Source organism: Coloeus monedula (genome assembly GCF_965178545.1).
Source record: "Coloeus monedula genome assembly, chromosome: 18".
In the NCBI taxonomy this organism is placed as follows: Eukaryota; Metazoa; Chordata; class Aves; order Passeriformes; family Corvidae; genus Coloeus; species Coloeus monedula.
The window spans coordinates 3507725-3520001 of record NC_138798.1 but is presented as its reverse complement, the minus strand read 5'-3'; the positions used below and the strand labels follow the sequence as shown (position 1 = coordinate 3520001).

The window sequence follows — 12277 nt, the reverse complement described above, 5'->3', positions numbered from 1 at the left end:
ACTAAGTTGACTCATTACAAGTAGAACATCCATTACTTAAAAACAGTCTTTGGAGTGTTTACAGTTGGATTTATAATCTGCTAATTTTATGTTGTTTAATCTGAAATCTAAAGGTGTACAAATCTATAAGTTTCAATAAGTATAAAATGTGTAAGGAGACAAAACTGTGAGAAATGTAAAGATTGTTTTGTGAGACTTGGGGAAAAAAACCCAAAAACAAAGAAAGAAAGAAACAAACAACAAAAAAAGCAAACCCCACAAATTAATAATGAACCACAAAATACTTTTATCCCCCCAAAAATCCCCTTTTGGCAATAATTGACTGGAAAATGAAACCTGAATTCTTCAGTCCCAGGAAGACTGTTAACTCTACTTGCTGATTGTATCATACATAGTGTGATGCTGGTTTTGAGCATCATTTTAGGATTAAACAAATCCTTTCCTGGCCCGTCCATTCCTGTGCCATCAGATTGCCCTCACCCATTACAGTGGACAGGAGCTGGTGGCTTTTCCTGTGTTCCAGATAAGATTTATGTGGTTCATAAAGCATTTTTTTGACAGCTTCTATGTGCTTGCATCAACTTTTTCCTCGGTAAAATGGTGAATTTTAAACAGGTGTGAATTTGACTGCCTTTTAATTATTATAATTTGAGTTATGTGACACTTTGTTGGGTATTAGAGGTCCTTTTTCGTCTCTATTGCAGAAATATCCTTTTCTAGCTTTTTGTTTCCCCTGTGCACAAAGCAGGATCCTCGTTGCCCGGGTGCAGTGGTGTTTGTATTGGGTCTGGAAGGCCATCTAGTGACACAACCGTGCAGGGGAAAATGCAAAGCCCTACTCGAATTGTGGTTTTGCGTTTTTTTCCTAGTTGAATTAAATAGTCTTGCTACAGCCGAGCATGTTCTTAGGGGTTTGTTGCTATTCCCACAAGTAGTATTAAAAAAAAAAAAAAATTAAAGGAATTGTTTATTTCTTAAAAACAAACAGGGTTTACTTAAGATAGAGCACATTGCTAATTTCTGCCAGAAAAGAAACACCTTTTTTTGGTGCTGAATGGTGGTAGATTGGCACTGAGCAGTTCTGTCCAAAACTCAGTGTCACTTCCCTGACCTGTGCATTGGAGCCAAACATAATCCAGCAACTGTGATCCCCTTCCAGCGCCAAACATACGCAGCTGTTGTGGTCCCCTGCCTTCCATGGTACCAAAAAACACCATGTGGAAGTCTGGGGCCACCACATCTCTGCAATTACAATGTGAAATTCCAGTTATTTTTGCAGCTCACTTTGAGTGGTGAGCAGATGATGAGCAGAGCTGTCGGTTCTTACCCAAGCAATAAATCAGTAGAAAACAAGCAGTGAGTCACTGCCAGTGCCAGCACCAAGGTGCCTTCCTGGGGGTATCTCGCGGGTCTCTGCTTGCCCTCACCGTGGCTGGCACTGCTCGGCCTTCGGGACTGGACACACACCGACGCTGAACTGGAGCCGCCCCTCAGCGCTGGCGACTTGGAGGGACCCAGCACGGCGCTGGAGGGGCTCCCTGTGGGAACAAACGGAAATCGGAATAAATAAATGGGTATGAGGTGTGTGGGTGGAAGGGCAGAGGGGACGGGGCCCGATGGTCCCGGGGGATGGAGCTTCGAGGGCTGCCCGGCGGGACGGGCGAGCAGAGCAGCCCCGGTGGGTCTGAGGGGACATGGCGCCGAGGGGCCCTCCCGCCGTGACCCCGAGCAGCCGCAGCCTGCGGGCGGCCCCGGGCCGGCGAAGGGGTCCGGGAGAGGCTCCCCCAGTGTCCCGGGGGACCCGGGCGGGGCCCTGCGGCACCTGAGGCGGCGGCGGCCTCGGCGCGGCCAATCCCCGGCGGGGCGCGGGCGGCTCTGCCCACCCCGGGCGCGGAGGCGAGCGGAGCCTCGTCCCGGCCGCGCTGCGCCCTCAGCGGGCCCGCAACGCTCCCGTGCCCGCTCCGCTCCCGCTCCATGGAAGCGGCCAACGGGGCCGTGCCCGAGGGCGCGGCGGAGCAGCCCCACGGCCCCGCGGCCGCCCCGTCGGGCAGGAAGGAGGTGAAGGTGGTGATCGTGGGCGACGGAGGCTGCGGGAAGACGTCGCTGTTGATGGTGTACGCCAAGGGCGCCTTCCCCGAGGTGAGGGGCTGCCACCCCCGCGGGGCTGGGGGCCGCAGCCGGGGCCGGCCCCAGAGCTTGGGCCCCGCCAGAACCGCTTCGCACAACCACAGAGTCCATTAAGGTTGGAAAAGGCCTCTGAGATCATCGAGATCGTTCTCCTCCCTTTGCAGCAATACGCGCCCTCTGTTTTTGAGAAGTACACATCGAGTGTGACGGTGGGGAAGAAGGAGGTCACCCTGAACCTGTACGACACAGCAGGTAAGGGGTTCCACTTTCCCAATCCCAGCCGGACTGCGGGGGGCAGCTCCTGTGCGGCCACGGCGATGACACCACTCAGGGACATTGGCCTGGGACTGAGCCCAAACCCGGCCCCGGCCTTTCGTAACTTCAGGCAAATAAGCAGAAATTGCGTTTATTACTGTAAAATGCTTCTCCGGTCAATGCGCACCTATTTCTGTTCCAGCAGATTTTCCTATGTCAACTTAAGCCAGGCCGATATTTGAAGCCTGTAAAGATGAACAGATTTTCAAATTGCTTCTTTACCAGCATAGTTTTACCATAGCATTGCAGCTAAGACTGCTATAGACTAAAGTACAAACAAACCAACCACCATTACCTGTTGCATATCAATGTGCCTTCCAGAAAAAAAAAAAGAGTCGATTGTCTAATGGCAGTTCTGGTCATCAACTCATTCATTATCTTAACAACCCAATTAATTCAGAAACATCAAATAGCAAACATATCTGAAAGTATTAAAACCCACTTCCCAGATGCAAAGCATAATACAATCAACCAGGAAAATATTTTAATCTGCTGCCATGTGTGATTGAATAGGGAAGGAGAAAAAGGCTGGTTTGTGTTCAAAATCAAAAGGCCATAGCAGTAAAAGTTATTTGAAAGTGCTGATAGTTTGTTCAGGTTCATTTGAGGAACTTGTGAAATGCTTTGTGTTCAGCTTCACTCCAAGTTCCCAGACTCTGTTATCCAGCTGTGTTCTTAAATGAATCCCAAAATTGACACGTGCTCGGTTTCAGCTCAGTGTAAATCATCTGTTTCAGTTCAAGCCTGTGGAGTCCTTCCAAATTTACTCCAAGACAAATAAGAACCGAATGCAGTCCAGTCATTAATAGTAGTAAAACGCATTTACCTTCTTGTATACTGCACGTGATAGCTGAAAACATAATTTTAAAGGCTTTTTATCTAGAAGTGAATTTTATTGTTAATTTTTATTACAGTGTAGTAATACCCTGAGCACCCAATTTGCCAATGTGTCTTCTTGTGTCAGTGTTACTGTTCTAAGTCCAGTTAGGTGGGATAACATACCTTCTACTGAATGGCAAGGGGTTTGGGTCTAAGAGGAAAAGAGAAGGGCTGGAATCTCATGTGAGTAACCAAAGAGGGATTTCCTTAATACAGTGTGTTGGCACCAAGAACCTGCCACCGCACTCGTTATTTTTATGTTTGTTTGCTGTCAGTGTGGAATTTTTGCCTGTCACACAGTTCCTAGTTCTCATTTAAAATCCCCGTGCTGCACATTCCAGCATTTGCCTTTGGAGTCTCTTCCAGGCTCTGAGAAGCACGGGCTGCATCTGGAGATGGCAGTAGGCTGAGCAGGTCCAGCATTGCAGCACTGAGCTCTCCCAAGCCTGGCAGGAGTGCACAGCTCCTTGTGTTCCAGAGGTCAGCTCTGCACAAGACCTGCAGCCACCAGCAGCCCAGGGACCGCTCGCTGAGCCCAGTGCTGGTGGCTTATCACAGAATAAGGACAGTTTGGGTGGGAAGGGACATTTAAAGGTCGTCTAGTCCAGCCCCCCTGCAGTGAACAATGACATCTTTAACTAGATCAGGTTGCTCAGGTCCCTGCCCAACCTGACCTTGAATGTTTTCGTGGATGGAGCAGCCACAGCTTCTCTGGGCAACCTATGCCTCATTGTGAAAAATTTCTCCTTTATATCTAGTGCAAATTTATCCTCTGATAGTTTAAAACCATTACCCCACATCCTGTAATTTCCCTGTTCATGCATGTAACTAGCAGGCAGTGTGTACCTTCCACATTGAGTTCACAGCTCTAAAAACTGATTTGGACTAAAACACTGCTCCACTGAAGAACAGGTGGGGTGTATTTTGTGTCTTGTGAGACACTTTGGATAGTGGAGCTGCCACTGTTGCCGTGAAAAAGCAGTTGCTTTCCATTTGTCGTCTGGAAACATTGAAACCCAAGGTTTTTCACCTCCCAAAACAGCATCATGGCCACAAGGCTACAAGTTTCTTGAGGCTGTTGACACTTGTCTCCTCCCTTCCTGTTAAATTTCTTTCGCTTTTCATAAAACAGCAAGAAAGCAAGCAGGGAGGTTGTCGCCTGGGTTAAGACATTTGATTGGGTTTTGGTTCTGTTTCAAAGCTGCTTGCACAGTTTTATGTTACATATCTGTGTCAAACTCTAATTCAAGTAGCTTTTCATCCTCTTTCTGTAACTGGAAGTTTTGCTAGAGGAAGGACTCACTTGAGCACACATTTTAGTCCCATCCTGTTTTTAATAACACAGAACTGATGTTGAGTTCCTTAAGGGTTAGGTTAGGACCAAGAGTTGTGTGTTTTTAGGATCTTGCTTGGAGAAACACTAAATAGATCTGGGTGTACTTCAGCATCATGGGAAGGTAAAGGACAGGTTCAGCTCCGTGGGCTGTTTAAAGTTGGAAGGACTCTTTGTATTGTCAGGTCCTGTGCAGCTTGAACCTTTGAGCTTGTCCTACTTACTGAGGAAGGAGGACACAAACAAAATGCTTAAGAATCAAATGTTTCAATATATAAAAGGTATTCTTCTCTTGACAAGAATTTCAGTAACAAATGAACTTAATGGATTAGTCTAAAATGTAACAGAAAAAGAACTTTTGGTGAGACTTTATACTATGCTACTGTGTCTTCCTCATCAAACACTTTTGCTGTTGCAGGAAGTTGGGGGTACACATACACAGTGTAAAGGCTTTGTAACATCACTTGTCTGGTCTGCAAACAGCCTTTGCAGCTTCTTTTTCAATTAAAAGTTCCCATTTGAAGCTGTGCTTGGCAGAGGCAAAGGCACTGAGAAGTAAATGAAATCTGTAATTTTTCCATGCCAAGGGAGCAGTGTCAATGCTTTAGGTGCAGTTCAGACACAAGGCTCAGTTCCTGGTGCAGGAGTTTCTCAGAACTGAGAGCAGTGCTGGGCTGGGGAGGAAGTAATGTCTCATCATTGTGGGTACTTGGTCTGCCTGACAAGAAGCACATGCAAGGCCTCCAGTGAGGTTTTTCAGGTCTCTGATGACAGAAGCACGGCAGCCTGAGGTCTTCAGAGAAATTTTAAAAGCCAGTGAATGAAAGAATAATTTCTCATGAGTTTGAGAGGGAAGTCAGGCCTGAGTAAGATAAAAACCCCAACTTTTTAATTGAAGTGTGCCCCTCCTGCCCCAAGTGTCCACTTGCACCAGTTTTCTTCCTGCCAAGAAGGTCTGTTTCCCCATCTGTTTTAAACTGAATAGTGAAAAAACATAGCTGGCAAGCAACTCACAGGCTGGCACTTCTTTGGTGATGAATGGGCAAAGGGGTGAGGAAGAGCAGACAGAGGTGAACATGCACATGGGACTGAGACCTGTGGTTTCACTTCTCCTGTTCACCCTCAGCCATCACCAGAGCTCCCTCCCCACCCCAGGGCCCGACTGCAGTGATGTGGTTACACAGCATCTCCCAGAGGCATGCAGGACTGGGAGCTTGGCAGAGAATTAGCAAATTTTAGGTGAATTCAGTTGGGTGGAGTTTTTTCTTTAGAAAAACCCGAAGTCTCTGATGGTACAATGAATCGAGGGAGACGGAGGGGTCACAGATGTGCTCACACGTAGGCAGATACTTAACCAGCTCTTCCACAACATGTTGTTTGTTAATTGGGGAAAGAAAACAGCTACCTGTGTTTGAGGAAGCACGCACAGGGGCTTTGCATATGCATTCAGTTACTGCTTAGGTTCACCCCTGTTCCTCCTTTTCAAAACTCTTTTAGTAAAAGACCTAAATCTGTGCCAAGTTAGCTCTGACCACAGACTGAGCGGCTTTACAGAGAAAAAAATTCTCCCGGGCTCTTTCTTACATTTCACCAGCAGCACTTGAGGCCAGGGGGTGAAAGGGATTGTTTTCAGAGAGGGGGATGTCTATGTTTAGACACAGCTTGATCTGGGTCCTGTTACATCCTCAGCAGCTGAGGAGCTGCATCTGAGCTCCTAAAGAGCAGTTTCCTTCTCCTTCCCCATGAGTGCTGCAAGCACGCAACTGTAACACAGGTTAAGCAATTGCCACTTCACCTTCCCTCTCTGCTCTCTGCACCCCACCCTGTTCTGTGCTCTGTATCCCACATTCCAAATGCACACGGAGCCGTGTTTTATACAGCAGAATTTTCTCATGCGTTTATTGTTTGCTTAAAAACCCTTAAGTGCAAAGCTGGATTTGAAGATGAAGGAGCAGTTGACCAGGGCATATCTATAGTTTTTGACTTGCAACACAACATGTTAAAGACACTTTTTCTGTTATCCCATCCAGGAGAGTGTGAATTTAGAGGTGTGTTCTGATTCCAAGCAAATAAACATGTTTCTCCCAACGGGACAGTCCTGTCTGCCTCAAAAATTGCCAACAACAACTTGGAGGACCTTTTAATTTTACAAGCTAGGTTGATAGAAACTTGGAGGCCTGAACTTGAACAAGGAATACTTTACACAGCACGAGAGGAAGTTAGGAGGGAAAAAAAGTTTGGCACCTGATGTGTTTAATGCATTTAGGGGATTATCTCAGCAACAAAATGGTAAATCAGTTGCAAACAAGTAGACGGATTGGGAGAATAAGAAGGGATAAGCAGTACAGTCTTTGCTCTGAAAGTTTATACAACATGCATAATTTTGTCAACTGTCTATTATTTCTGGATTAAACCCTGAGGGATCAATCCCTCTTTGTTCTGCACCTCCCCACAGAGCACATGGCTCTTGCAGAAGCTCAAATACCAAGTGGTCCAAGCCCAAGATTCCCATTGTACAGACATCTCAGGCAAACTTAGTAATGGCTTGTCCAGCAGGGATTACCTTGGAATAACCTGTATCTCAACCAATCATTTAAATTAGGGAAGGGAGAAAAATATTGCAGTATTATTGGCCTTGTGGTATCTGCAGTTCTTCAGACTGGAGACAAAAATGTTGGCAAGTAATGAGTACATGACTTTGGACTGAGGCAGGTGCCAGGGCAGGAATCATTGCTGTAGGGTTGGGGCACACTGAAATTTTCTGCATTCCTTCATTTGAAATATCAACGTGAATATTTGAGATGTGGAACTTCCCTGTAAGGCAGTTTCTGGTCTGTGTGTGGATTGTGGTGATATTGGGAAGGAGCAGCATTCCCGGTTCTCCTCATGGAAATTCAGTACATCACAGACATATACCTGATTCCAGCATTCAGGTGACAAATTCTACAGACTGCTTGAATCATGTTTTCTTCCTTATTAAATGAAGAAGATTGTTTTTTTTTTTTCCTGAGCTGCCAACTGTATCTGGGAACTACTGCTTTCTTGAACTTAATCTCTCAAAGCAAGACACCCTCAGACCCTGGCATGGTGATTACTGTAAGGGGAAGAGTACAGGTCTGAAGCAAATCAGCTCCCTCTTGTCAGAATATCCCTAATCAGAAGTATGACAAATCCCCTGCTTTTCCAGAATTCAGCAGAATTCCCTTAGATCTGCTGTGGAGTCCTGCTTCAAAGGCCAGTTAAGCCTGGCTTGTGCTGCAGCATGGCTTGTACAATCCTGTATGTAATCGCTGCTTCCTCTCAGCTCACCAGGCTGGGAAAAGCAAGTTTACCACTAAGGTTTCTGCTTCAGCATTCCTGTCTAGCAAGTACATTGTTTCTTCTCCTCACAGCATCACATGTGCAAATGTTTTTGGGGACTGCCACTGTCAAAAGTAATAATAATTTTCAGATTTCTCTTGATGACTTTACTTTTGAGTGGTAACTTGGCAGTCAGTGTTTAGAACTGCTCCTAAGTCCTTAGCAAGTGGACAAAGCAGGCTTTTTATTAAAACCTGCCAAGGATGTGTTCTGTATTCTAAACCATCAGTTTTGTCAGTGAGGAGGAATCTCCTGGACTCAAAGGCAGGAATTTTACAAGTATGAAAAATTTGCAGTCTGTGCAATTACAGCACCATTGTTCTTGATCTCAAGTATGTGCCTGTACATATCCTCATCACTCTGCTTGTTCAGGACAGAGATTTCTTCATCCAAACCTTCGTGTGTGTTTCAGGGCAGGAGGACTATGATCGGCTACGGCCACTTTCTTACCAGAACACCAATGTTGTGTTAATTTGTTACGATGTCATGAACCCCACCAGCTATGATAATGTAGCAGCCAAGGTAAGAGGCTTTCCTAATTACTCCAGCCTTCTAAATGAATTACACATACCTGATATATGACAAGATATCAGATGAAAAACGCTGGTGCTTTTAGTGTCCTGTACCCTGGGCGTGTAGATGCCCAGATCACTCATCGTGTGCTGAGCTGCAGATCACAGACCTTAGACCTGGGGCTCACCTCTCCACGGCTCCTAAGTACTCAGAACTGGGGTTGACTCTCACTAAAAAGATCAAACACCAGCAGTGAAATCACTGCTTTATCAGTAGTGATGCCACATGACCAACATTGCACATCTTAGAGTCAAGACTACTTCCATCACATCCATATTTAACTGCAGGGGAGAGATGAGAGCAACCACTTCTCTGTGCTGGGATTTCTGTAATGCTCCAAAGCGTGCTTGGACGTAGCACCAGGAAAACAAAGCACGACTTAGTCCAAATTCTGTTTTTAAATATGACTTTAGAGGAGCTCCTCAGAATTTAAACAGATGGTAAATAAACATTTTGGCATAGAGACAGATGCCACTATGTTTTTATAAAGCAGCTGACTTTGGGTAGGACTTTTAAACATTTCTGTGATGTAAATAGTGCATGTTGGCCCCCCCCCCCCCCCCACCAGACTAACAACTCTAAAACTGAAATTGCATCTTACATTAAATGCTGTTTGGCTGTATTGTTTTGATTTCAGGAAACAACAAAATAAAAGCCAGATGTAAAAGTTTTGTTTTTCTACCCCCAGTGGTATCCTGAAGTGAATCACTTCTGCCGGGGTGTCCCGCTTGTGCTGATCGGCTGCAAGACAGACCTTCGGAAGGACAAGGAGCAGCTGCGCAAGCTCAGAGCTTCCAAGCAGGAACCCATCACCTACAACCAGGTAAACTTCAGTGTATCTAAAGTGGTGGCCTCTTGGCAGGAGATAAAGTACATGATGGCATTGTCCTCATGAGTACAATCACAGACACTCCAAAATTAGGTGATCACTAACAAAGGTCAGCACTAGCAGAGATTTCTGTAAGTTCTTTTTGGAAGTGGCCAAATCACCACCCATTTTTAATGCCAGAGTAAAGAGAAATATGAGCAGTTTGAAAGGACACAACTATATATGCCTTCTATGCTCATTACATCTTGTTGTTCTTTGCTTTCACAGCTGGGTTATTACTGTTACAAGTTTGTAAGCCTTAACAAGTTTGCTGGACTTCCTTCATAATTATTGTTAGCCTACATTGCAGCCATCACTGGTGCTTTGATCAGCGCTGTTACAAAGACTGGAGATGTTAGGAAACACATTCCAGGATTAAATACACTGACCGTTCTGGAATAAATGTGTTCTGCAAATCCTACTTAAAAATAAATCCTTTCAAAGCCAATAGCAAGAACATCTGCAAGGTTTCTCTGACATGAGAGAGTGTTCTTTGAAGTCTCTAAAGTAATCTTAAGAAAACTACATATTATCAATATCTTTAAATATTATGAAGCAGTGAGATTTATAAGTAGTGTTATGTCACTGGCATAGCTGTCCTTGGTACAAGAGAAACAGTGATGGAACAGCTTGTCCCATGTCACACAAGACCTTTCTGCTCTGGTCCTCCACTTTTTCTTTTCTTTTTCTTTAAACTACAAAGCCATCCTTCTCCTCTCACCTCAGAGCAAGAACGGCAGCTTTCAAACTGAGACACACGTCCGGGGAACAGGGTCAAGTGCACTACGACCTTGAGTGAATCACCACTTCTTCTAAACAGCAGGAAAATAAACTGCAACTGCATCACCACAAAACCATGCTGGGCCTTTTAGTTTGGCTCCCTTGCACACAAGATGAGGTCCCAGCCTGTCACTATGAACAGTTGCAGATTGTCCCTTGTTTGCATGAATAAATCCCTTCATCGTCCTCACATGAGAGAGGTTCAGGGCAAGCAACAGACACTTCTGGCCAGTCTGCTGAGGCCTCATGCAGTTAAACTCAAGGGCCCACATGATATACAAACTTTGTCTCCTATGTGAGCCCTCCCACTTGGTTTTCCCCCCTGAAATGTGCTCTACCTCAGTCTTTTACAGCTGATGGCACCTTGAGCCACAGGACGTGATGCTTCCCATGCCAGGCACAGAGGATCTGAACAGTATCTGCCACTGCAGCTTGCAAACAACTGGAAGGAGACAAACTGCTTAAATATGAAGAACCACTCCCCCCTATAAAAGCCCAAGTGCTCAAGTGATCCCACTCCCAGAGGTTATAATGAATAAATGCAGAGTTTGTGAGCCATGGGTTGTAGACCTGGAATTCACAGTAAAAGGCTCACAAGGATTCAAACCTGGGGGCTGGCTCTGCAGGGACAATAAAAGGATCACAAGTAAGAAATCACTGTGCTTTGTCTGTAGTGATTTCATGCAACCAGCATTGCATGGAAATATTTTAGATTCAAGTCTATTCCCATTGCATGGCTGAGAAGTGCAGGCACCCGTTTGTTTTGATGAGGATTTTGGCTGAGCCCTTGTGATGCTTCAAAGCAAAAGTCAAGGTTCCTGCATGCACACCAGCAAAACGAGGCAAGGCATCACTGCAGATTCTGTTCTTGCATGTGGCATTCATTACTGAAGGTGACATCACAGAATAGTTAAGGTCAGGCCTGAAAAAAATACCACCATGTAGACATCCTCACTTAAGTACCTACCTCAGGATTTAGTTTAAAGAAATTCAATACTGAGAATATTTTTGTGCTATCAGGACTCTGCACCTCAAGAGTCTCTAATGTTCTGAACTCTTAGGCCAGGCTTTGGTTCAACGTAGTGGAAAAACCCCAAGTTTATTTACAGTGCTTCAGTTTATTACCAATGCCACTCACACTCTAGCACTGCACTCAGAGGCAGCTTCTTTCTTCGTGACTGCAAAGATGTACAAAATAATTCCCTTTCTTCCCCAACTCACCTTCCTTCTCTCATCCACCAAACTTACATATTTTCTTACCTTTTTGCTCTCTCCAGGGTGAGGCAGCTTGCAAGGAGATTAATGCAGAAATTTACCTGGAATGCTCAGCAAAATGTCGTGAGAACATAGAAAATGTTTTTAAAGAAGCCACAACCATTGCACTGAGTGCCATGAAGAAAGCCAAGTGCCACAGGAAACGGAAAGTGTGCTCAGTGTTATGATCTGGACTGCACGAGAGCCAAGTGATTCAGATTTTATAAAGAGTTTAACTTTAAAAACCTTTTTCTTTTTTTTTTTTTTTTTTGGTACATGTTTGTATCCCTAGGAAAATTTTTATTTTAAAATTTTAATTATTTTTAGTATTTTTGCACTTTTGTTACACTGTTCTCACAGAGTTTTCAAAGCTGCTTATCACAGTTAACCGATGCTGTGTGCCTTCACCCATCTGGCTTTTGCTTCTAAGTGCAAACAACTCACTATTTAAACTGCAATGAACAGCAACTGCTCCTATATAACTTAGCACTGGTGGCTTTTTTCCTCTGCAAAATAATTGTGGCACATTAGAGCTAAAATTTACTGCCTTTTCCCAGCAGAAAATCCACATCTTTTAGAAGTGATGTTAAAGCAGATTATCAGGCACCTTTGAAAAGACAGAAAAAGTTTTGTCTTAGCATTTTCAAGTTAATTAACTTGGTGGCAATGGCATGAGTTGGCCTCAAGCTGCCCTGCAGATGGAACATCCACTACCCCTGTGGACCAGCTCTGCAGAGCTGCACCTCAGAGTTCTTCAAGGCTTGATGCTGGAATGCAAAGTGGCATTT

At 44.9% G+C, this 12277-nt stretch overlaps 1 protein-coding gene across 1 annotated transcript; it reads left to right on the top strand.

The window, feature by feature from the left end:
• Positions 1 to 1974: 1974 nt before the first annotated feature.
• Positions 1975 to 11688, top strand: RHOF (ras homolog family member F, filopodia associated; the record flags this gene model as incomplete). The annotated part of the gene is made up of 5 exons (XM_082293708.1): positions 1975 to 2139; positions 2292 to 2379; positions 8427 to 8536; positions 9276 to 9410; positions 11513 to 11688. 5 exons carry the CDS (start codon positions 1975 to 1977, stop codon positions 11675 to 11677), a joined length of 663 nt encoding a protein of 220 aa, XP_082149834.1. The 3' UTR covers positions 11678 to 11688.
• Between the last annotated feature and the right edge of the window lie 589 nt (positions 11689 to 12277).